The following is a 26,411-nucleotide window of genomic DNA, read 5'->3' as shown; positions in this document are numbered from 1 at the left end:
TGACGATCTGCTACTTGTACTATTTTTTAGTATTCCTGATAGCCATATATACTTGTACTATTTTTTAGTATTCCTGATAGCCATATATACAATGCACCATTATACTATTTCTTAAAAACTATTTTTTTATTCATAGAATTTTACATTCTTTTTTTAATTTCAAGAAATTCTCTTGAAAAAATTATGGATTTTTTAAAAACCTTGTTCATCTTGTATAGGTTCCTTGATCTTCAGATCAGTGGACCATCAGGAATCAGGAAGAGCAGGATCTCCAGTCAAATGCATGTCATTACATGGATACCAACTGCCAATGAAGTGAATCGTCAGTTCCCTATTTGCTTTATTGTTGAAACACAAGTGAACAGGTAAACTTTAACTTTAACATTAAACCATCCACCTGACTACTTACTTAAAGGGGTAGTTCACCCCAAAAAATATATATTTTCTATCAATTAAGCCATGAAGCCTCTAATCCATGTTTTTTTGTTTTTGTCATATTCCTAAACCAATAATTTGAGGATATTGGCTCAGGAATGCGACAAAAATATCTCAATGAATTCATTCATGGGTTTCATGGGTTGTGTAATTGATAGAAAATAAGTACTTTTTTGGGTGAACTACTCCTTTAAACTAGTCATAATTAAAATTTTCAATTTCAATTTAACTTTGTGAACTGCACCCAGCCGTAATGTTGTCTACTTACTTCATTCTATTTCAGGCTAACTGAAATGAGCAAATTTCAGTCAAAGCTGAGATGTGTCATCGCTGATGTTAGACGTAAGCTGACTACATTTTTATCTCCATCAACTCCTTTTAAAGTAGTAGATCACCCAAGGAATTACTTTATTTCTACCGTTTATACGCATGGGGGTGCCCGTATAGGGTTCAGCCGGAATTAACAGGCGCGTTCTTCGCTCGTGCATGAGCCGGTTTAGCCCGGAAGTGTTTAAAAGTTTATTTATCTTCTTCTTTCGTGATATTTCGGTAGACGTTTCTCAGCGGACTTCGTTGAAGAGAATGTAAATGATAATATGAGCGGTGTTTTGGACTTTATGGACAGATTTTTTAATATGGTTCTGCTGCCGTTAGTTCGGGTCTCGGATTAATTCCATTCATCAAGTTTTATCTAAAAGAAATTGGATTCTGGATTCACCATCGTTTACCTAATACCACCGGGTATTAGGTAAACGATAGAAGCAAAATCATTTATTGGGTGAGCTACTCCTTTAACCCATTCAAACAGGGCGGGAACGCATCTCTGCCATTTGAGATTTCTTTGGCTTTTCAAAAATAGCAGATATACAAGCTCATATAGCGCGGCACCGAGTGTAAAATATTTTGTTCCAGGGACCTGCAGAAGCAAAGATTTGAGTTACAAATTATATTCAAAGACTTGCACATATTTTCAAGATTTTTCGAAAATAGCAGATCTACTATACAGAGCTCTACAGAGCTTGTATATCTGCTATTTTTGAATAGCCAAAGTATAAAATAATGGTTTAAAGGGCAAGACCACTTTGGTAGAGGTTTGGGTTGTGTAGTTACCTTGCCATGATGTAACTCCAAAGGTGGGCAAGAAATCAAAAATAATTGCTCCATTGATTAGAAATTGATAATTCAAAATATGCTCCTCATTGACTTACATTGTATGGTAAAACAGCTCTCAAAGTCACTCTTTTAGCACAAAAACGCAAACAAAGTTGATTCAGACAATATAGAACATCACCAAACCCAGTACTATTTTTTTTTTAAATAAAAATGTCAACTTCCTGTTGATTTTGCCATTTTTAATAAGTAGAAAACCCGCACTGGATCCGCGGATCCGGATCCAGATCTTCAAATAGTAAAATCAACAGGAAGGTTCATTTACGTGCTAAAAGAGTGACTTTGAGAGCTGTTTTACCGTACAATGTAAGTCAATGAGGAGCATATTTTGAATTATCAATTTCTAATCAATGGAGCAATTATTTTCTTTTCCACCTTTGGAGTTACATCATGGCAAGGTAACTACACAACCCAAACCTCTACCAAAGTGGTCTTACCCTTTAAGTGGATACACAGATGCGTTCCCGGTCTTGATGGGTATACCTCATGTTTGGATTTTCAGTATCTCACTCTCACTCTCACTCTCACTCTCACTCTCACTCTCACTTCCGTCCCAATCCTGGCCCTATCTGACCCTATAGCTGACCCCACCACCACTGCTGCCACCACTACCGCCGTGCCCAGTAACGCCACCGGCACCACCATCGCCACCACCGCTGCTGCCACCACCACCAGCACCTTCTGCAGAGGGAGGCCCAGCGGCCTCTTTGGGAATCCCGCGGACCCCAGCTCCTTCTTCCAATGCCACTTCGGGATAACCTACCTCCTGAGATGTCCCGCCGGCCTCGTCTTCTCCCAGGTTTGCAAATGCTGCGACTTCCCCGGCACTGCTGGGCACGACGACGTGCCCAGCAGCAGGTTCTGCGAAGGGAGGGCCGACGGCATGTTCGAAAACGAAGAGGACAGCAACTCCTTCCATCACTGCTCCAACGGGATAACCATCACCAAGCAATGTCCCGGTAACCTCGTTTATGGAGACGGCTGCAATGGCTGTGAGCGGCCTTATTAAAAATGACCGCTTTCGCCCATTTTCAACCTATAGACATCTAATTGGTCCCCGCTGATGCTTGTTATGAGATTGGCGCCGTTTCTGTCTACCGTTGGTTCTCAAAGTCCTTGGTCCTAGCCAGATGTGTTAATATAGCGTCACATATACTTTGGCTATTCAAAAATAGCAGTTATACAAGCTCATAGTGAGTCACTTCGTGTCGAGCTTGTAGATCTGCTATTTTTCAAAAAGTCTTCAATCTTCAAAAATGTGTGCAAATCTTTGAAAACTATTTTTTAAAGTGAACATTTTTAACACAAATCTTTGCTTGTGGGGGTCCCTGGCTCAAAACCTTTTCAGATGGGGGTCCACGGCCAACTACATATCAATTTGGGGGTCCTTGAGGATGTTTGAGAACCAGTGATCTACAGCCAGTGGTTCTCAACCTTTTCATGCCGCAACCCCCCACAATAATCATATTTGAACTGGGGACCCCCCAGTCTGACAAGCACTTGGGAATAGTAGGAGTTGAGGCATTAACATATTGTGAAAATAGCTGATCTACAAACTCACAACGCCTCGCAACGCTATTTTCACAATTTCTGCCTCTTTCTTATATTATTTGACAATTTGGCCAATGTTTGACCAGTTCTTGTAGTATAGTTCGTTGATGACTTTGAAAATGAAATTAGGTATTAAAAAGGTCTTAAGTCTTTAAATTGTCCCTTCACTGTCATCTGGGACCCCCCCCCCCCCCCAATCATGACGGAAATCAGTTGACGTAAATTGTGCCGTCTTATAATGAACATTATACCCAAACAAATAAAGTAACTCACAACATGTACACACATGCACTAACATTAACAGCATCCTTACAAAATGTGCATGGAGCTGCACACGTGCACACACACGCACGCAGACACACACACACACAACATGCAACAGGTTGAAATAGATATTTACTGTTTCTGTAGCTTTGTTTTAAAGCGAGCCAATCGCATACGCTTGCCATTGAATGTTTTGAAATGAACCTAGGCATACAGTAGGTTATTTCTCAGTAGAATTTGTAAGGATTTCTAACTGCTTGTTCTTTGTTGTCTCATTCTCAAGATGTGAAAGGCTACTGTATTGATATTGCATTGTAGTTAAATAAAATTGTTTTAATGTGACATTTTTGTATGTGATGTTGTTATGGTCAATGGTCCAAAGGTAGAGTATGATAGGCGATGTAGTTGGCCCACATGTATTTTCATAAAACATTATAGAGGTTCTTCCATGGCCTACTGGGAGTGTGCGTGCATGCAAAATGCCATGCCGATCGGTCCGTGCGTGTGTGTGTGTGTGTTCTGTAGTGTATTGTATTGTACTCTACTGTGCATCCTGCCACTGTACATCAATTAAAATGATTAATTTCAGACACTTCTCTGGACTCATATCTATCCCTGCTGGCCCGTATGGTTCAAATCCTGTCTCTCCTTCTCACTTGTTTGTCACTCTCTAAGCTTTCACCACACAGTAAAACCCGGGGTGGTAATTCAACTCTGAGAGTGTGAACATGTACCCAGCCTGGTGTCATGGGTCCAATCTGAAGTGTTTCTATCTGTACGGGACATGTCAGTGTACAAGCAGTTCCTTACGGCAGTGGTTCTCAACCTGTGGGTCGGGGACCCCCAAGGGTCCAAGAGTATAGGCCAGGGGCTTTCAACGTTTTCGGGCCAAGGACCCCCTAGCTGAGAGAGAGATGAAGCAGGGACCCCCTACTCTATATTGTATAAAATTGTGTTTCAGATTAAAGTTTTGACTTAGTCTGCTCTTTTTTCCCTCTACACCTATAGCCTCTTTGCCAAAAATAGCCGATCTACAAGCTCTCAACGCCTCGCGCTGCGAGGCGTTGAGAGCTTGTAGATCTGCTATTTTCGGATAATGTTCCCCTCAGAAAAGGAATTCTAGGGTTCAAGTGGTTAATGTAAAAAAAACTAAATCCTATCACACAAAGATTTGGCGGACCCCCTATAGTAGCTCTGAGGACCCCCTGTTGAAGACCCCTGGTATAGGCCCAAGAGTGCGGACTGTTCACTGAGAGTCTGCACACGTCTATCCTCCCTCTGAAACTATTGACAGTAGAGCACGCTCAGCTCTGGACTTCTGTCCCCTAGTGTTTGGTAACATTTGTACCCTCTCGGGGTCAATGGAACACTGAGGGTATCCGTGTTCAGCAGGGTTAGTGTAATGGGAGAGGTTAATCTGTGTTTACACAGCTGACCCCTGTGATGACAGTATACACTGTGAAACCCTCAGAGGTTAATCTAACTCTGGGGAGTGTACAAATGGATAAATTAAACACTGAGGATTTAACAGTGTACTTGTCAATGAGAATCTCCGGTTGCGTGCACGTCATCTCGGTAAACTGAATATGATTTAGTTTATGGTCATCTATTAAGAAGGTATCTATAGAGCACCGAAGTCCTGACGTGACTCGTTCATCCCCAGGTTTGCGGAAGTAATTTCTCTATGGAGAATAACATTGGGTCATCTTAGAATCGTCTCATATAAGAATTGTGGTCCAAAAATAAACACCGCGTGTCGGCGTTATTGTCAGGGAGGGGGTTCTGTATCGTTTATGATAGTCAGTCACTTATATTTGATACAGTCTGTTTCTGGCGAAAATGTAACTAATTCGGCGGAAGTAACATTAGCGTTTTCTCACCGTCAGTTGATGCTTCATATCCATAAGAGTCAACCCGCCGGGGTCATTTGTTTATTTTTGGAACACAGTTCTTATTTGACGCGATATTAAATACGTCTATGGGATTCAGAACGGGGGTGGAAAACTGCGAACCAGGTAGACAAACAAAGGATGTGTAAATGACGTCAGACTTCGGCGGTCTATAGACCCTAGAACACTAACGATGAAAATAGTCACACCATCACTAACGTTGGGTATATTTTACCCGATATGATAAATTCCATTAAAAAACATTCTCATCAAAATATTTTAAAGCTATCCCTTTAATATATAAAGTACAACAAAACATGACAAATTGAGGTACTATTCTTTAATATTTCAACATGAAATTTCACCAAAAAAAACAAAAAACAGATGTCATGGGGGGACCCTATAAAAGAGCAGCAAAATCTGTGAACATTTTGGGTATTGTTAAAAGAATATTCCTTAAAAAAGAAATTTGGAGCTAGGAACTTCTCCTTTGGTCCACCCATTCCTGGGACATGTGAGCCTTGTCCAGTGAAGGCACAGTCTAATTGCATCAGCTGACCATTGCGGGTGTTTGGGATTTTTTTAAATCACTAATGTTGGGTGATATTCACCCGAAGACAGTAGAAACAAACAGGGATGGGGGCAGGGTTCCCTTTGCAGTTCAATAGGTTTCATGCCAATAATAATTCCAGCGTTAGAGATTCCACTAAGGACACACCTGTTAAAAAGGCACTCATAGTCCTGTAAGACACGCGCATAGACCACCAAATAACCAATATAAATAGGCTACATCATTCTCATAAGTCCTTCTAATCTCTATGCAATGTGTGCATTACACTATACACTAGTTCAATGTATTCAAATTTCAATAAAACTTCTTTCCCTTTTGCTATTTAATCAGTGGGAACATAAAATATATACTTATTCTATGATAGTAATGTTGGCCTTGGTGTACAGACAGAGGAAATTAAACGTTGTGTGATGAGAGTGTAGGAGAGAAGTCATACTAGCAGACAGTAGCATGTTAACTAAACTAAGCACTTATTATTACTGAGCTCACAATGCGTTGCGAGTTTGCGACGCATTGTGAGCTTGTATATCGGCTATTTTGGGGAAGAGATTTGGTGTAGATGGGGAAAAAAGCGCAAATTTCAAAATGTACCTGAGTAAAAGTACAAAAGTATTGGTATCAAAATGTACTTAAAGTACCAAAAGTAAAAGTACTAAAATGTTTGAAAATAGCAGATCTACAAGCTCACAACGCGTGGCATCGCAACGCGTTGTGAGCTTGTAGATCTGCTATTTTAAAATAGCCTAGGTATAAAATAGGGCTAAAGTGGTTTTGTAAAGTAATAATTTATATCTGCAAAGTAACTGGTAACTAAAGTTTTCAAATAATTGTAGTGTAAAATAGGTGAAGTGCCTTGCTCAAGGCATTCAAACCAGCCACAAGATAACTGCATAACAAAAATCTAAAATGTTGTACTGCGTGGTCTCTTTTTGAGACTTTTTGACATACTGGAATCAATAGAAATATTCCGCTTTTTTGGTATGAAAACAAGACACTGAAGTGCAAAAGAACAACAACAAAAAACTATAGAATTTTAAAGGTATAAAAATATATCTGCCATTTCAGAGACTTTCTGACAGGAATCACAGGAATCAATAGATAGAAATAGATATAGATAGAAATAGAAAAATTTGTCAGGGAGTCATTTTTTTTGGCTATGAAATCAAAACATTGAAGTGCAAAAGAACAACAACAAAAGACTATTTAAAATTTTAAAGGTATAAAAATATATCTGTCGTAAAAACAAAGTTAGACACGGTTTCCTCATTGCTCCTCCCTAGCTCTAAATATAGCGGCAAACGTGCCAGTGAAAATACAGTCCTGGCCGGGCCTGTATCTTGTATCGAGTGGAGTACTGTAAAAATAGACTCAAGGCTTGAGCAAAGCCCTGCAAAGTGAGCTAACCAACTACATGACAAGCAGTAAAACTAAGTTACCGCACGAGACCACACTGAATACATACACAGAGAGAGACACACAGACAGGCAGACAGACAGACAGGCAAACACACCAAAGGAAAGACAATAGGTAAGTTTTGATGTACCTTGCCATGGCATGGTTTTCTCAGGTCAGATTCGTTTTCATTCAGTTCCGTTCAGTGCAGTTTAAAGGATCAAATAATGTAATGCAAATCATTCAATTGAACTGTTGCCGGTAAGCCGGCCGTAAGAGCTATTTCTCCATTTGTTTTCATGTATTGGGTAAAAAGAAAACTATATTTGTTTTGTGGGTTTGGAGGGGAAATCCATGTGCTAAATGTATACACATTTTGTGGAAATGTACATAAAAAATGCTAATGATCTATACAGCTGGCCTCAATAACATAACTGAATAAATCTGCACGTCCAGTTTTATTGTGGTAGTAGGGTTATGCTTATTATCTATAGCAAGCCTGCAGTAGAGGATCTAAGGGCTCCTGCAAGGAACATAATACAACGTGGAATCTGTGACGTAAGCCGGGCCTAACCTGTTGAGAGCTTTCAAAACAAGTATAGAAGGACTTTAAAATAGACTCTGCGAGACACAGGGAGCCAGTGTAGTCTAGCTAAGACTGGATTGATTCGTTTAATCTGTTTTATTAACAGTTTGCAAAATAGTACAGAGGTACAGTTAGTTATACAATGGTGCTAAAAGGATGACACAAAAAGCCCTGAGGGCTTGTTTACATTGTGGTCCTGCGTATTGAATTCATCAAGACATATAAAGAAGAGCAATAAAAGAATATTGTGGAGGGGAATTTCCTTTGGCACGCTAGAAGATTTGTCTAGGTCCAGTAGCAAATTGCAGACAGGTGTTCTTTCATGGCGGTTTTGAAGGAGGGTAAGGAATCACACTTTTTGATGGCTGTTGGTAGGGCATTCCACATGTTGGTGGCATGATAGTAGAATCAATTCATCCTTGGCATTTGTGCCGAATCTGGGGGGAATGAGATCAGTGGAGCTCCCTCTGGTGTTGTGCCCGGGGTGTTACTCACTCTTTTGAAGCAGTGTTGATTTCGTCTACTAAAACTATGACGAAAAATGTTCATCGACTACCTTTTTTCACTTATGAAAACTAAATAAAAACTAAGCTATGATGACTGAAACTAGGACCAAATATATTGACAATTTCGTCAACAAATAAAAACTGGACTAAAATGTTGGGAGGGATGAGTGGAGAAGAGATCCAGTAGAAAAGTAGAAAATAGCAGATCTACAAGCTCACAATGCGTCGCGCTGCGACGCGCTGTGAGCTTGTAGATCGGCTATTTTCAGCATGCGACAAGTGAAAAATCAGCCATTCTGATGCCATCAAGGCACCGCCAAAATACATTTTAGTCGACTAAATCAACTGTAGATTTAGTCGACTCAAATCTTATAACATTTAGTCGACTAAAACTAGACTAAAACTAAAACATTTCAGATGACTAAAATACGACTAAAACTAAATCAGAATTTACTGTCAAAATCAACACTGTTTTGAAGTAGTTAGACAGGTACATGGGCACTGGTCCCTAGAGTATCTTGAAAACAAGGCCCATCGCAAATTGCTGTCCTCTGTCCTCTACCCTGAGCCATCCCACCCTATGGCATAATGAGCAGGGGTTAGGTGAGTTCTGGGTGGGGTGTGAGGCCAAGTAGTAACCTGACCAGTTTGTCTGTTTTAATGCCTTTGTGGTGCTAAAGTACCATGAGGCGCATGCATAATCGAAATGACATTGGATGAGTGCTCCGCATAGTGTTGTCAGTGTGTTCCTTCCTACTGACCACAGAGGAGTTGCTGAATAGAAATCTTGTTCTTTGGTTGATGCTGTAGTACGATCAAGTATGCTACATTAAAAGTTAAAATATGGATAAAAGAGGTTTCTGCATAATGAGCACGTGTTAGTAGAGTCCTAGGTGTGTGAGGTCTAGTAGTAGTCTGACTAGTTTGTTTTGAGAGGTCTGTTGTTTCGTTACTACATAATTAATTTTAGTGCCTTTAAGGATGGAGTGATGTGTTTTTCTGAGTGAAGTTACTCAGCAAGATGTTACTTTACACCATTGGTTCTCAAAGTGGGGTCCGGGGACCCCCAGGGGTCCTTGAGGGAGTTCCAGGGGGTCCCCAGCTCTAAATGATAGATTAGGCACCACATGGACCCTTATGGGTCTGTAACTCTGAGAGTGTACAAATGGAACCAAATGGACCCCAACGGGTCCATTTGGTTCCGTTTGTACACTCTCAGAGTTAAATTGACATAGATTTTAACAATATAAATTGCGGTCCAAGTGATAGAAATGCCATTAAATGGGGGTCTGTAGCCCTAATGCATGTCAAACTGGGGGTCCTTGAAATTAAAATGGTTGAGAATCACTGCAAGAGCTGTAAAAAATCTTCTCTTATGGGGGTCCCTGGCTTATTTTTTCAAATGGGGGTCAAATGGGGCTAATAAGTGTCTATTTGGGGGTCCTTGGCACGAAACAGTTTGAGAACCAATGCTTTACACCACTGCTCAGGGTACCCCTGTTAATAACTTTAGCATCCACGGCACCCCTGAACCTTGTGTCATACGCTACGTCAATATGTGAATATTTCCCCCTAAGATACAGTATGTCATGAGGCAAACTTGAGAGAATATCTGTTTCCATTTAGGACAGATTGAAAATAACTTTATACTACTTTATACTAAAATAACGTTTAACCACTTGAATCATCCCTATTCTGGGGGGAGCATATTCGCCAAACATAGCAGATCTACACGCTCACAACTGCTATTTTTGGCGAGGAGATTTGGTGTAGATTGAAAAAGAACGCACCAAATACAGTGCAATTCAGGTCTGTTTCACTAAGTATAGAGGGTGGTTAAACTGAAGTGATATTGATGAATTCCAAATATTATCAAAGTATTCTGAGGCACCCCTGGACTTGCGTCACGGCACCCACTTTGAGAAACCCTGCACCTGTAAGGCATCATCGTCTGTATTTAATGGCAGTTTAGTATGCCAATGTTATTGCGATGCTACCGTAGCTATCATTCATCTGAGATGCCTGACTTCACAGCTTGAACATCAATAAGTGTGTTTACTTGTAAACAGCTTCTTGGAAGCTGGCTGGTATCCTAAGGTCTTATTTGGGATATGCAGTTCATATGCGCCACCTCTCCCATTTCCCCATTTCTATGTAGGCTGCCTACAAATAAATATATTGTGAGCAAAAGGAACACATGTGAACACAAAGAAGTTGGTCCCTGAAGTATAGCTTCAGTAATTTTTTAATGCACCTGGTCCTGGTGTTTGCTTTTCTTTCTTTTTTTAATATGCTTCTTTATTGAGGTTCAATTTGTATAGAACCACCCATTTTTTGGCAGCTTGGCTACCTTAAACATAAACACAAAGAAAATAGCAGGCACCACAATACACAGACACAATACACACAATACACAGTGCACAGACAACAAGACAAAAAATAGAGAGAAATGGAGACGGAGATTGCTTCACTATCATTTTATTTTAGTTTGTTTATAACGTTTCAAAAATATTACAGCCTGTGCTGACGCAAGAAATTAGGACGCCCTCACTGCTATTACAGATGTCCTGAAAGGCAGCCAACAAGCAGTCAAAAGCTAAGTTTGTCATTCAAATGAGTTTCTAATGTGTAGCTATACATAAACGTTACAAATTCATACTTATGACATACTGTGTAATATGTACGAGATACAGCATGTGATAGAAACAAGATCAAGATCAAGATATTTAAATTTGGCATTTAATCTTTGACTTTGCATTTCAGCACTTTTGTTGGCTATACTTCATAGTTTACATGTCTCATCCATTGCTTCTATTGCTGGTCATTGTAATCTTCAATGCTCACAACACGTTGCAATGCGACGCATTGTGAGCTTGTAGATCTGCTATTTTCAAACATTTGAGTACTTTTACTTTTGGTACTATAAGTATATTTTGATGCCAATACTTTTGTACTTTTACTCAAGTAACATTTTAAACACAGGCCTTTTATTTGTAACAGAGTATTCTTATATTGTGGTATTGCTACTTTTACTTAAGTAAAATATCTAAGTACTTCTTCCACCACTGATGACAGGAGACAGACTGTAACTAATACACCCATATAGTCTGAGAGATGCTATAATCTCTCAAGACTGATTCAGCAGAATCTGTCAGCACCACTGCCTTAAACATGTAGTGTTGTTGTTGTTGTTAGTAGGAATAAACACAGAAGCACCCGGGAGGAAGTGGACTATTTAACACAAAAAAGGAGGTTGTGCCCCCAGAGGCAAAAACAAGATTTTTTCTCTTTTCTTTATACAGAATGGGTTCCCAGATTGGAGAAATGCTGACCCAATGAGGGTGTTATTTGATTCTAGCCACTTGTCATAGGGGACTTCTCCAGTACTTTCCCCAGATGAGGTTGTGGGAGTTGCCTTTATTGAGTTGGCTTGATTCAGGCAGAGGTGGAAAGTAACTAAGTACATTTACTCAATTACTGTAAGTTTAAGTACAATTCTGAGGGATTTTTTACTTTACTGCAGTATTTCCAATTTTCAATCATTTCACTTCTACTCCACTACACCTCAAATATTGTACTTTTACTCCACTATAATTATTTGACAACTTTAGATAGTTACTTAGTAGAGTTTGATTATTATTACAAAACCACTTCAGACCTATATATATGCTTTGGCAATATGAAAATATCCAATCTACATGCTCACAGCAGAGCTTGTAGATTGCTATTTTCAAAGGATTTTTATACATTTTATACATTTGAAAACTTATGAAATGGGACCTTCTACATAATTAGTACTTTTACTTTTGATTCTTTAAGTATATTTTGATGCCAATACCTGTACTTTTACTCAATTAAAAATGTGAATACCGACCTTGTACTTGTAACAGACTATTTCCACAATAGGGTATTGTTAAGGTATTGATAAGTAAAAAATCTGAGTGCTGGATTCAGGCCACTGAATCCAGCACTCCAGCGGTTAGTTCTCTAGTACTTTTTCAGACAAGTGGGTTCAATTTGCTCTGATATATTTGATATTTATTTTTGATAATATCACAATAAAAAAAACACATTAAGCTTGATGTCCCTATATTTTCGGCAAATGTGTCAATATCTGTCAAAATGTAACAAGAAAATAGCAGACCTACAAGCTGACAACACATTACGATTCAACGTGTTGTAAGCTTGTAGATCAGCTGTGTTCACTATTGTGAAAATATCAATTAAAAAAAGAATAGTCACAAAACATGTGACTATTATCACACACACACACACACGCACACACGCACACACACACACACACACACACACACACACACACACACACACACACACACACACACACACACACACACACACACACACGGCGTCTTTTTTATTTAAAGTATTTTGGAAATTGAACCCTTGTGGTGACGGTGAGGCTCATTTCCTTATCTGAAGTCTTTGTTATTTGGATAACGCCACCTCGTTTATCAAGTTAACGGCTGTTAAGTCCACCTAGAACCCTTATCCCAGACACAAATTAAGGCTGTGAATCCCCCTGCCCACAGGGATCTATATTTAAAGAAGCTTTCTAGTCTGGCTTGTCTCTAGCTGTTTGCATAGCCTGGCCAGGGCTAACATAGTTTGTTACAGTATAGTGGGCTATAGTGTTCTTTGTATCACCATTCAAACTGAAGAACAGCAACATATTATGTGTGATATTATGAGTTATCCCCTGAATATTGCACAGTACACGGGATGCAGTTTTGTTGTTGTGGTTTTAAGAGGGCTGGGGTGCCATGAAGCAGGGTTAATTATAGCCAACTTGGCATCTCGTGTCACCAAGGGTAGAGTTTGTCATGACAAGTCATAGTCAGTTGTTGTCAATAGCCTGTTGCGAGCAGTGACGCATGGCAAGAGTGTTGGACTAACAGACCCTATCTATCTATCTATCTATCTGTCTTTCTGTGTGTCTGTCTCTCTGTCCGTCCGTCCATCCGTCTGTCTGTCTGTCTGCCTGTCTGTCTGTCTATCTGTCCGTCCGTCCGTCCGTAGGTAGGTCTATCTAAGATGCTAAGATGTCTACCAGGGAAAGGCCAGTGGTTTGTAGCGAGGGGCTCAAAGACAAATGGGAGAAGAAGATGCAGACTTTCGTCCAAAAGGACGAAATGGAGAAAAAACGGCAACAGAAAAGTGCTCTTCACGGGTAAGATTACAATTAATTCACAATTTTATCAGCTCGCAGGGCTGATCAGTAAAGAGATGCTGAAACTAGTCGTCACTTTCTCCCCACTTTTTCCTCATCGGCTGGCCTTGGTAAATGGCTTCCCAAAGGCTTCCCATGTTCTCTCAGAATATGGCATCTAAACAACTACGCAGCATATGGGATCTAAACATGTCAATGTGATACTGTGTTCGGCAACTGTATATATCTCTATGGTAAATCTGTGACGCTGTTCCTCACTCGGCCAGCCAATCAAAGGGCTATCTCACTTTTGCAGGATCACAGACTGGCAAATATGGTTTTAATTAACGATAGAACGCAAAAGTACATAGCTAAACACATGTATGTGTTTAGCAGCATATCATTCTGGCCGTGTTCGATGAAGAAAATGGTTATGGGACGTTTTTTGGACTTTGTTTGAAACGCTGTCCAATTGCTTCCGAATTTGTATCCGGTCTAGAGCTGACACGGAAACAGCTGTTTGTGTTCATGTATGTGTGAGTGGATATGATCGGATACAGTAGGCGGGATTTAAACCCGGACTGAACGGTAAACAGAACGCCTTGTTTAAACTGCTACTTATCAGTGTGACGTTGTCTATTTGATTGATGAATGGCCCAAACAACACAGTTTACCGGGACCACCCCTCTCCCATCTGACTACGTTGTCAGTGCTCTGTCTGAAAAATAGCCTAGTTCAATTATTAGATCATTAAAAACTCAGGTCAGGATTATATTACATAAAAAGTAATAGCTTAATAAGAATGACATTCGATATGACTCTGAAACAGTGTAGTTGACAGTACTTTTCAAGGGGTTTTCGCTTGCTGCGAGCTGATATGACTGCGTCATTTCTTGTTTAAGGATGGAGGGAAGTCCACTCCCCCACATTTATTCTTTTGTAAAGGTGAACATTTGGCTACAGTGGCACCACTGAGTAAACTGGGTCCAGCTAAGCACCTTACGACTATGACGGATGCATGGAACACAAACACAGGGAGAATACCTGACACCTTTCAATCAAACACGGGCCAGGGCAGCTCTGCACCACGAGGAGCTAAACGGAATATAAAAGTAGCGACGCAAACGGCTTCATTTGCAAATTGATTAGTTTTAATCATTGTTTAGGAAATCCTAAATTGCAACACTTTACAAATGTGTACATAATTAAAGCAGAGTTTTAGCATTCAGTCGTTACATGATAAAACCTGATATACACCTTGTTGTTTGACAGTGTGGTGCGCCAGAAATAGCTGATCTAAAACAGTAAGCAATACAAACAAACAAACATCGAAATGAGTAACATGAGAATCAATCATATGAATCACTGATCATCCCAGATGATGCCTTCAGTTGTTTTACATTGAGGAATTGTGAGTTTTACATAAAACCTATACTTCATTGACCGGGCTCTCACAGGGGTCTATCTATACTCCGTCTGCTAATTTGTATCCCTCTACACCAAATTCCTTTGCTGAAAATAGACGATCTACAAGCTCACAATGCATTGCAACGTGACCAGGGCCGTGTAGTTCGCCTCTTTTTGCCAAATGTTTGCCTATTATGACAGAATAGGGGTACTAGGGTTCATGTGGTTAATTTATGTTCTCTTGTCTGTCCAACACATTAATATAAAACATTTTAAAATGACAAATTTAGGCATTTAGCAGACGCTCTATTCCAGGGTGACGTACAAAGTGCAAACTAAAATATATTCACACAAGTGATAATATTTGGTATTAATGTAATGTTTTAATACATCTCTGTATGTGGTTTTACCAGCCGTCTCCACAGGCAATGGGACGATCAGTTTTCGAAGGGCCAGCCGGCCAAACCAGATCCATACCAAGAGGCATTGAACGCCCTCGGTGCCGAGGACCCAAACAAACCCAGGATCCGCTTCAAAGTCGTTCCGGCTAAGAAGCCCGTCAGGGTGGAGGCTCCTCCTCCGCCTCCGCCCAGGGAGAGGAGGCCGCCGCCCAAAGTGCCCCGGCCGAAGCGCACGGTGGAGGTGGACGTTTTCAGACTGTGCTGGGGCGACTCGTGGAAGGCGGTGAAGCCTCCTTTGTATCTCTACCTGCAAAAGGCGGAAGAGGAAGAGGATTCGGCGGGGTCAAGCTTCTCAGTCATTGAGCCGCTGGCTGATGATATTACCTCATACAAGCCTTTGGGTTACGACCTTGGGGCCCAGTGGGAGGACCATGAAGAGTGGACCCAATCTTGGCAGCAGGTTGGTAGGGGGCGACTAAAGAGTAACATCCTCAGTGTTGATTTAACTCTGAGAGTGTACAAATGGAAATGGACCTGTTGTAAGGGTCAATTTGGATCCATTTGTACACTCTTAGGGCGGATTCACACTATGGTCCCGGGTGCGCACCCTGGACCACTTGGCTGATGTCCCGTACCCGAGGATCCGGATCATGCGCATTCGGGTACGGAACGATGCAATGTGAAGCCATCCGTACCAACAGGAGGAAGTGGACTGCTAATCATATAACATTTATATATTTGTATAATGACACATTATTTTAGCTGGGTTATACCTTCTCATAGTTCTACTTGAATGTTGACTAGAAATAATAATCCCGCTAGTGTTTGAGTAGCGCGAGCCGTGAAAAAGAATAAACAATAAACTGTGTAGCGAACGCGTATATAAGGATAAATATACTAAGGATTAGTCTGTGACGTCACTGCTAAAATACCAAGGATGCGTCTGTGACGCCAATATCATATTAACAGAGATGACGTTACATTTCGAGGTTTCAAAGACCAGTGCACTGAGTGCACACACTGCTTTGGTTGTGTATTGTTGATCTGTTGTTATTATAACTCAAGACAACGTCAGGAACACAGTCAAACTTTATTATTCACTCTAGACTCTGACAAGTGACTTTTCTTCTGTGAATGACATTCTCTCTCCCAAAGCCCCATAGTCCACAGCGCCCCCATGAGGCACATATTTACCATTACTGTTAAATGAAATGGTCTCAAGTGCGGAAGAATCTTGGCCAATGTGAATACTGGCCAGCTGCGAGAGGCCAATCGTACTCGGGAACGGTTTGAATCAATCGGACCCAGTCTGAATCCGCCCTTAGAGAAAGACCCCCGATCTAGATAGAAATGGCCCTGCTGCATGGCCATTTCTATCTAGATCAGGGGTCTTCAACGTTTTCCAGGTCAAGGACCCCTTAGATTAGAGAGAGATGAAGCAGGGACCCCCACTACATATTGTATAACATAGACTTGTTTGACAACACTATCCTTGTGTAGTGTTGGGTTGGATTCATGTTAATGTGTATTTTTTTTTACCACTTAAACCCCCCTCCCCCAAAACATCTTTGCTGAAAATAGTCGATCTACAAGCTCACAACACAACGCAGCGCGAGGCGTTGTGAGCTTGTAGATCGGCTATTTTCGGCTTATGTTCCCCTCAGAATATGGATGCTAGGTTTCAAGTGGTTATAATGTAAAAAAGAATCCTATCACACAAAGATTTGTCGGCCCGCCCTGTAGTAACCCCGAGGACCGATCTAGATGCTAGATCCTAGTTGCATAGCATGACCATGTGCCATGATGTAGCCTACATGACACAATAAACATTTTGTTTTGGGTGATGAATTTCATTATCGTTTTCCATTCTCAGGTGAGAAACCCAAATCAGCTGGAACTCTGCGATGATATAACCCCACCACACTGGGAGGTTTTATCGGAGGCTGTACACTTTGGGCGGTACAAGCCAGAAATAACTGTTTACGAAGTTCCCTCCTGGGCTCGCACTTGGAAGATGATGATCTTGGAGATGAAGAAGATTTGCTGCCTCTTCAGGCAGCAAAAGAAATGCTGGGACATCGACTGGGCCGAGTATCAACCAACACGTCCCAGAGACACCCTGACAGAACTTCAAGATCTGGAGGAACAGGTGAGCGTGGGGACAGGGGGGTTGTTGTGTAACCTAGCTTCTTTCACCACGATGCAGTGGGGATGAACCCAGCCTCTCGCCATGGACCAAAACACCTCCACTGGTCTGGGTTGGGGTTTAATAGTACTGTATGAGAGGTGATTTTTTTCTTTCCATGACCAACAGTTTATTAAAAATGTCAATGCAAATACAGCATACTACAATACAATACAAAAAAAGAAATAAACAAGAAATGAACAAGGTGCAGATTGGACAGTCACAAAGTAACGTTTATTGATTTGGATTGTAGGTGATAAGGATCAAATAAAATAATTTGTATTTTGAACATTCATCATAGACTTCAATTGTTGTGGAATATCTGTCTGTCTGTCTGTCTGTCTGTCTGTCTGTCTGTCTGTCTGTCTGTCTGTCTGTCTGTCTGTCTGTCTGTCTGTCTGTCTTAACATTATCATTGTCCATCATCCACAGTCCATGCCTTCAGGCTGGGAAAACTCATGGAAATCATCCAGAGCCGAGTGCCTCCGGGATAATGTGGATGAACGCAGAAGACAACGCAGAACGCAGAAGACAACGACCACCACCGACACCATATCAATGAAGATGAGCCAGATCACTGACGTGGTGCTCCCAGCCTGGAAGGAGTCCTGGCAGATGTCTTGTGTTCCTCCAGGGAACGCGGAGGAGGAGCTTCACAAGAACTGGTGCTCCTCCTGGGGTTACTGCCAGGGGACGAGGTGAGATTTTAAATGCCATGCCATGCCATCTACTCTTTCCCAGGAAGGGTAGATTCGTTAATTCATTGCACATATGGCATTTAACCCATCTTCAATTGCCAATTTAGGCATTTAGCAGATGCTCGTATATCAGAGTAAGTAATAGGAACTCTCGTCACGGGGTGAATCAAGTAAATAGTGTGAAAATAATTAAATTACAGTAAAGTTTAAGTAACTATGGATCTAGCATCTGGTTAGGGCATTGGTTCTCAAAGTGGGGTCCGTGGACCCCCCAAGGGTCCTTGAGGGAGTTCCAGGGGGTCCCCAGCTAAAAGATAGATAGTTATGAACCAAATGGACCCTTATGGGTCTGTAACTCTGAGAGTGTACAAATGTAACCAAATGGACCTGTGAGGGTCCATTTGGTTCCATTTGTACACTCAAATTAACATTGATTTTACAATATAAATTGCGGTCCCAGAGATAGAAATGCCATTAAATGGGGGTTCGTAGCCTAATGCATGTCAAACTGGGGGTCCTTGAAATTAAAATGGTTGAGAATCACTGCTAGAGCCGTAAAAATCTTCTCTTATGGGGGTCCCTGGCATATCTTTTCAAATGGGGGTCCACGGTCTAATAACTTAAGTATCAATTTGGGGGTCCTTGACATGAAAAGGTTTGTGTTAGGGGTTCATAGTTTTACTCAAAGACATTATGACATGATGCCAAGGGGACCAAACCGGGAACCTTCCGATTCCCAAGTGATGTTACCCTTAACATTTGATCAGTATTGTTTACTAGAAAAGCAGCTGGTGGCCAAATGAAATAAAATCTAACCAAACTGAATTAAATAATTGAGAAAGTGATAAATCAAACAAAAAAAAACTCTAAATTAATGATATTTTTACCCACAGGTGGAGTAAGGCATCAGTGGAGTCCCAGCATCGTCACGTTGACATGCTAATGAGCCGCCGCAGGGCCCTGAATCTCCTTCTCACCTCAAGGCTGGAAAAGAAGGCACCTGATGCCACAAAATGGCAGGAGTCGTGGACTATTCCCAAAATCTGGTCTTGGGAAGGTTATAAAGAGATGGTAGAGGAGGAGGAGGAGGAGGAAGAAGAGGAGGAAGAAGATGGGGAAGAAGAGGAGGAGGAGGAGGAGGAGGAGGAAGAAGTGGAGGAGGAGGAGGAGGACGAGGAGGAGGAGGAGGAGGAGGAGGAGGAGGAGGAGGAGGAGGAGGAGGAGGAGGAGGAGGAGGAGGAGGAAGAAGAAGAAGAAGAAGAGGTTCAAGAGCCAATAGCCAAATATGATCCCTTTGAGAGGATGAGGAGGTACAGACAATTTAGAAATGATAGCCCAGTGGTGGCAGAGGTGAAAAAAGAAACAGAACAGGAGGAGGAAGAGGAGGAGGAAGAGGAGGAGGAAGAGGAAGAAGAAGAGGAGAAAGAGGAGGTCAAAGTGGAGGAAGAAGAGGCTGTCAAAGAGGAGGAGGAGGAGGAGGAGACAGAGGAGGAAGAGCAGGTCAAAGAGGAGGAGGATGAAGAAATAGTGGCCAAAGAGGAGGAGGAGGAGGAGGAGGAAGAAGAAGAAGAAGAAGAAGAGGAAGAGGAAGAGGAAGAGGAAGAAGAGGTTCAAGAGCCAATAGCCAAATATGATCCTTTTGAGAGGATGAGGAAGTATAGACAATGTAGAAACAACTCAGTGGTGGCAGAGGTGAAAAAAGAAACAGTACAGGAGGAGGAGGAGGAGGAGGAAGAGGAGGAGGAGGAAGCAGAGGAGGAAGAGGAGGTCAAAGTGGAGGAAGAAGAAGCTGTCAAAGAGGAGGAAGAGGAGGAGACAGAGGAGGAAGAGCAGGTCAAAGAGGAGGATGATGAAGAAGTAGTGGCCAAAGAGAAGGATGAGAAAGAGGAGGTGGCCAATGGTGAAGAGGAGGAGGAGGAGGAGGAGGAGGAGGAGGAGGAGGAGGAGGAGGAGGAGGAGGAGGAGGAGGAGGAGGAAGAGGTTCAAGAGCCAATAGCCAAATATGATCCCTTTGAGAGGATGAGGAAGTATAGACAATTTAGAAACAACTCAGTGGTGGCAGAGGTGAAAAAAGAAACAGTACAGGAGGAGGAGGAGGAGGAGGAAGAGGAGGAGGAGGTGAAAGACGAAGAGGTGGTGGTAAAAGAGGAGGATGAGGAAGAGGAGGTGTCCAAAGAGGATGCCAAAGAGGAGGAGGAATTGGAGGTCAAAGGGGAGAAGGAGGAGGAGGAGGAGGAGGAGGCAGAACAAGAGGAGGAGAAGGAGGATGACATAGAGGAAGAGAAAGAAGAAAAGGCTGAGGAGGAGGTGGAGGAGGACAGCATCGACGACGACGAACGGGAGAAACAGAAAACTCCCATGATGTGGTGCTGGAAGGAGATGAAGATGGTTTTGGACGAGGAGGTGGGGGGGGACAAAGAGGAAGATGACGAAGAGAAGGAGGAGGAAGAGGAGGAACCAGAAGGGGCAGACGAGGATACAGAAGAGAAGGTGGAACCGGAGAAAAAGGAGGAGGAGGAATCTTGTCATTGGTGGAACTTTCGGAGTTGGCTGGAGAGATGTGGCGCAGCAGTGCAGCAAGTGAAGGAGGAGTTGGAGTTGTTGGAGGAGCCAGAAGAGGACGATGAGGATGAGACAACATACAGAAAAGATGAGGACAAAACAGAGGATGTACTGGAGAAACAGGAACAAGAGGAGGTGGTGAAAGAGGAGGGGGAGGAGGAGGAGGAGGAGGAGGAAGGAGGGCAAGAGGAGGGGGAGGAGGAAGAGGAGGAGGAGGAGGAGGAGGGAGAGGAGGTGATGGAAAAAGAGGAGGGAAGAGAAAGGGTGGAGGTGAAGGTGGGGCAGACGGAGGAGGAAAAAGCAGAAGGGGAGGAAAAGGAGGAATGCGGACAACAAGAACAAGTGAAGGAGCAAGAGGAGGAGGATGAAGACGAGGCAGAGGAAGAGGAGAACGGGGAGGAGGAGGGGGAGAAGGAGGGTGAGGAGAAGGAGGAAGAGGTGGAGGAGGGGGAGGAGGGGGAGAAGGAGGGGGAGGAAGAGGGGGAGGAGAAGGAGAATGAGATAGTGGAGAATAAGGTGGAGGAGGAGGAGGATGAGGAGGAGGATGAGAATGAGGTGGAGGAGAAGGAGGATAATGAGGTGGAAGAGGAGGAAGATGAGAAGGAGGATGAGGAGGAGAATGAGGAGGAGGAGAAGGAGGATAATGAGGTGGAAGAGGAGGATGTGAATGAGGCAGAGGAGGAGGAGGAGGAGGAGGAGGAGGAGGAGAGAGAGGAGGGTTTGACAAAAGTGGTAGAAAAACAGAAGGGAAGAAAAAGGGAGGTGGTGGAGGTGGGGCAGAGGGAGGAAGAAGAGGGAGAAGGGGAGGAAAAGGAAAAGGAAGAATGGGGACAACAACAAGAGGAGCAAGTGGAGGATGAGGATGAGGAAGAGGAGGAGGATGAGGCAGGGGAGAGAGTAGGGGAGGCAGAGGAGGAAGAGGAGGGGGAGGAGGAGGGGGAGGCAGAGGAGGAGGAGGAGAACGAGGCGCAAGAACCGAAAGTTCCTCTCCATCTGCAGTTCCACAAACTCAACGCCACCTTCTCCTCTTGGAAGCATTCCTGGACGGTCTGCAAACTCCACAAAGGAGGAGAAACCGGCGCGGAGGAAGAGGACAGAGAAGGAGAGGGCCTGGACGCCATCTGGAGAGAATCCTGGAGGCTCTGTAGACGGCGCCTGGGCGCCGAAGACGACGTGATGTTCTTCTCCACCGACAACAGGACCCAGAAACATCCCGGACTGAAGACGTCTGCAGAGGACGCTGTGACACTGTCTGAATGGTCAGAGAGTTGGAAATGCACCACGCCCGCATATCCTGACAGAGACAACCACCATTAACATGATAACTAGCAGTGCAATGAGTGTTATTATTACACCCAATGGGAAGGCTCCTCCCTCTCTGCGATTGGGCTCAGTGGGCTGTATCCTGGCAGTTCTTCATCCGCTCCTTTAACCACTTCAGCCCTATTTTATAATTCGTCACATGACGGTTGCGTTTTATCGATTGGCTATTTTTGCAGATTTATTTTTGGCATGCTTTATTTAGAGAGACACTGGAAACAAGGGGAGAGAGAGAGATGAGGAAGGACATGCAGCAACGATACCTCAGGACGGATTCGAACCCTGAGCCGGCTGCACAAGGATTGAGCCTTAATGGTATTTTCTGTCCGGTTGAGCCACCCCCAATTTTTTTTTTTTACTAAATGTTTTGAAATTTAAAATTTTCTTCCAAAAAAACTACCCTATAATGGCATGCCCAAAATAGGGACATCAGGTTGAAAGTGGAAACTCTTGAACTCTTGAACTCAGGAAACTAGTCCACAACGGCTGTCGGCTGTACAGACACCTGACTCCAAAGCCTCACATGCACTTTCATCAAGTCAAGTTTCTCAAGGCTGAGGGGTCTGATTGGTGGAACCAATCTTTGAAGGCTTTGATCCTATAGAGGCTATTCGCGGCCAATCACAGGGTGGCGCCACTAGCTAATGTTGGGGAATGGGGGGGGGGGGGCGGAGTCTGTTGGAGGTTTTTGAACCTCCTGCCTATCTGAAGAACAAAATGTGACCTGAGACTTGACGGACACGTGTCTTTCCTGTCAAGAGAGGCTGTGTGGAGCCTGAACCTGAAGCTGAGCAAGATGATGTTAGAGATATGGAGAAAGGACTTGAGGACTTGATGTATTGTTTTGTTGTTATTTTCAGAATCCATCGGACTTTCATCAGAGTTCAAATAACAACAGAGTTTATTAAAAAATGAAATCAACAGTAGTAAATGCATCCATCCAATCATATTTGAATCATAGGAATTTGTCTTTGTGACAGAGATCATGTATAATGTACACGGTAGACCAGTGGTTCTCAACATGTGGGTCGGGACCCCCAGGGGCTCCCCACATGATTGTGAAGTAACAATTTAAGGACTTTTAAGGCCTTTTTATTAATACCTAAAAAGAAAGAAAGAAAGAAAAGAACTAAGACCATTACTGCAACAAAAGTAATCAACAAACTAGACCATAAAAACAGGTCAAACATTGGCCAAATTGTCAAATAATATACAAGGCATATACGCGAGGCGTTGTGAGCTTGTAGATCGGCTATTTTCACAATATTTATCAATGGAACCGAGTCAAACCTCAACTCCTACAATTCCAAGTGCTTGTCAGGGTGGGGGGTACCTACTACCTAGTTCAAATATGATTATTTTGGGGGGTCACAGCCTGAAAAGGTTGAGAACCACTGCGGTAGACAACTTGATACGTTTCACACATACTGGCAGGGTAAAGGTGAATAGAACCTCACATACTGTACTGTAGGCTGCTGTACTGCACAGTGCAAATATAGCAACGTTATAATGTGATGTTTTGCAAACATACTGTAATTCTTCAGGCACAATGAATGTAGAGAAATTGAAAGCACTTTAAAAATCGATGATGTTTTAAAATAAAGATTAGTTTAGCATGTCGTTGTTGGCTCAGGGTCATGTACAGTTTTCCTGCACATTGATTAAACATATCAGTGCTTTTTTTTATCTTGTTGTATTGATTCATTATGAGGGGTTTCGGGCATCAGGGTCTTTAGTCATATGGGAAAGATGACCAATGTTAATTCTGCCAACAAGAACATTGACTTTCATTGACATTCAGTAAGGACTTGAATATTGTTGCTGTCGGGCAGAAACCTCTTATTTCCGTATTTTTACTTTTTGTGTAGAATACTTGATCATACTACAGCGTCAACCAAAGAACAAGATTTCTATTCAGGATCTCTGTGGTCAGCAGTGGTGGAAAAAGTACTCACATTTTTCACTTAAGTAAAAGTAGCAATTCTGTAATATAGAAATACTCTGTTACAAGTAAAAGTCCGGAATTCAAAATGTACTGAGTAAAAGCTCAAAAGTATTGGTATGAAAATCTACTTAAAGTACCAAAAGTAAAAGTAATCATTATGCAGAATGTCCAATTTCAAATGTATAAAAATCTTTTGAAAATAGCAGATCTACAAGCTCACAATGTGTCGCGTCGCACCGCGACGCATCGTGAGCTTGAAGATCGACTATTTTCAAATGGCCGAAATGTATATAGGGCTGAAGTGGGTATGTATGTAATAATAATCAAAATCTACATAGTAACTAGTAACTAAAGTTTTCAAATAATTGTTGTGGAGTAAAAGTATAATATTATTTGCCTCTGATATGTTGTGGAGTAGAAGTAAAAGTACTGAAAATTGGATTGTACTTAGTTACTTTACACCATAGGTGGTCAGTAGGGACACATTGAGGACACTAGCTGGAGCACTCACCCAATGTCATTTCGACTATGCATGCACCTCACGGTACTTTAAATTAGCACCACAAAGGCATTAAAAACAGACCTCTCAAAACAAACTGGTCAGGTTACTACTTGGCCTCACACCCAGAACACACCTAACCCCTGGCCATTATGCTATAGGGTGGGATGGCTCAGGGTAGAGGACACTCAGGACACCTGAGTGTCCTGAGGACACTCAGGACACCGTACTGCATAGCAGTATGGTGGCATACTGCTATGCCACCAAAATGTGGAATGCCCTTACAACAAACATCAAAAAGTGTGACTCCTTACCCTCCTTCAAAACCGCCATAAAAGAGCATGTCTGCAATTTGTAAAGGGTCCTAGAAAAGCCATCTAAGCTTAGCACCAGAAAGGACCCCCACTCCCCTCCCCAAATGTTTACTGAACTTATACGTTCATTGCTACTAGTGTTGATTATGTCTTGTTTATTATTGTATATTATTGTATGCCTTTAAATGTCTTGATGAATTCTATAGGGTGGGATGGCTCAGGGTAGAGCAGTGTATATCAACCCTGGCAAACGTCCCAATTTTGGGCCGGGGCTACTGCTGAGGTGTGCCGCGCCGTTTGAAGGAGGTTTGAAAAAAAATCTTTTTGAAAAAAAAAAAAAAAAAAAAAACAATTTTTTTTTTTTTTTTTTTTTTTTTTAAAGAATAATAATAATCAGGCATGCAAACAGCCCCGAGGTGAAAAGGGTGACAACATGCTGTTTTTTTTCGGGTCAGGTGTCACACTATTGCCCTATTTGGATTCAAAACGGCTAGTGGAAGCTGAAAAGCTACAAGTTTGCATGTCTGAATAATGCAAAAACAGAAATATTTGTTTGCATTTGCTTTTTTTCTCCCCCATATATTTTCATGATAAAAAAGTGCGTATCGCATCGAAATCGTATCGAAGTTGTGTGCCCAATATCGTATCGTATCGTTTCGTGAAATGTGAAAATCGGCACACCCCTAGTGTGTGTATATAGATATACCGTATATATATATATAATTATATATACCGTATATCTAGGTGTGCCCTGGGATTTTTTGGCTATGCCAGGTGTGCCTTGGCACAAAAAAGGTTGATAGACACTGGGGTAGAGGACACTCAGGACACCTGAGTGTCCTGAGGACACTCAGGACACCGTACTGCATAGCAGTATGGTGGCATACTGCTATGCCACCAAAATGTGGAATGCCCTTACACCAAACATCAAAAAGTGTGACTCCTTACCCTCCTTCAAAACCGCCATAAAAGAGCATGTCTGCAATTTGTAAAGGGTCCTAGAAAAGCCATCTAAGCTTAGCACCAGAAAGGACCCCCACTCCCCTCCCCAAATGTTTACTGAACTTATACGTTCATTGCTACTAGTGTTGATTATGTCTTGTTTATTATTGTATATTATTGTATGCCTTTAAATGTCTTGATGAATTCAAGTGTGCAGTTACATTTCAAATACAGCTCTTTCGGGAAACACTAATAGTTAACAGACTTTGTTTGTTTAACAGTGTTTTTATGAATAGTCATCCGACCAATGATGATGGTCGGATGACTGAAATGCAGTGGTGGAAGAAGTACACAGATAAATACAAAAATGCTCTGTTACAAGTAAAATATACTTAAAGTACCAAAAGTAAAAGTACTGAAATGTTTGAAAATAGCTGATCTACAAGCTCACGACGCATTGTGAGCTTGTAGATCTGCTATTTTCAAATAGCCTATTTATAAAAGGGCTAAAGTGGTGAATGTATGTTTTATAATATAATAATTTGTATCTGCAAAGTAACTAGTAACTAACGTTTTCAAATAATTGCATCGGAATAAAAGTATAATA

At 42.0% G+C, this 26,411-nt stretch overlaps 2 protein-coding genes across 2 annotated transcripts in view; both read left to right on the top strand.

Moving 5' to 3' along the window:
• The first annotated feature begins 7,284 nt into the window (after window positions 1–7,284).
• The window catches only part of tdgf1 (teratocarcinoma-derived growth factor 1), a 28,829-nt gene continuing 9,702 nt past the window's right edge, over window positions 7,285–26,411 (top strand). Inside the window, exons 1-5 of the mRNA XM_080419071.1 lie at window positions 7,285–7,407; window positions 13,406–13,552; window positions 15,352–15,799; window positions 17,213–17,488; window positions 17,957–18,222. Of these exons, the coding sequence (XP_080275197.1) occupies window positions 13,425–13,552; window positions 15,352–15,799; window positions 17,213–17,488; window positions 17,957–18,222 (1,118 nt within the window). The 5' untranslated portion in view covers window positions 7,285–7,407; window positions 13,406–13,424. The remainder of the gene's footprint in view (window positions 7,408–13,405; window positions 13,553–15,351; window positions 15,800–17,212; window positions 17,489–17,956; window positions 18,223–26,411) is intronic.
• LOC308078237 (uncharacterized protein) lies at window positions 19,159–22,738 on the top strand (the record flags this gene model as incomplete). Its single annotated transcript, XM_080419357.1, has 3 exons — window positions 19,159–19,653; window positions 19,822–20,919; window positions 21,733–22,738. The coding sequence occupies 3 exons, from the start codon at window positions 19,159–19,161 to the stop codon at window positions 22,099–22,101; spliced, it is 1,962 nt and encodes a 653-aa protein (XP_080275483.1). The 3' UTR covers window positions 22,102–22,738.

The sequence above is a fragment of the Gymnoscopelus braueri genome (genome assembly GCF_963280865.1).
Source record: "Gymnoscopelus braueri genome assembly, chromosome: 22".
NCBI classification, from domain to species: Eukaryota; Metazoa; Chordata; class Actinopteri; order Myctophiformes; family Myctophidae; genus Gymnoscopelus; species Gymnoscopelus braueri.
The sequence above is the reverse complement of the archived record's forward strand: the minus strand, read 5'-3'. Positions and strand labels throughout refer to the sequence as shown.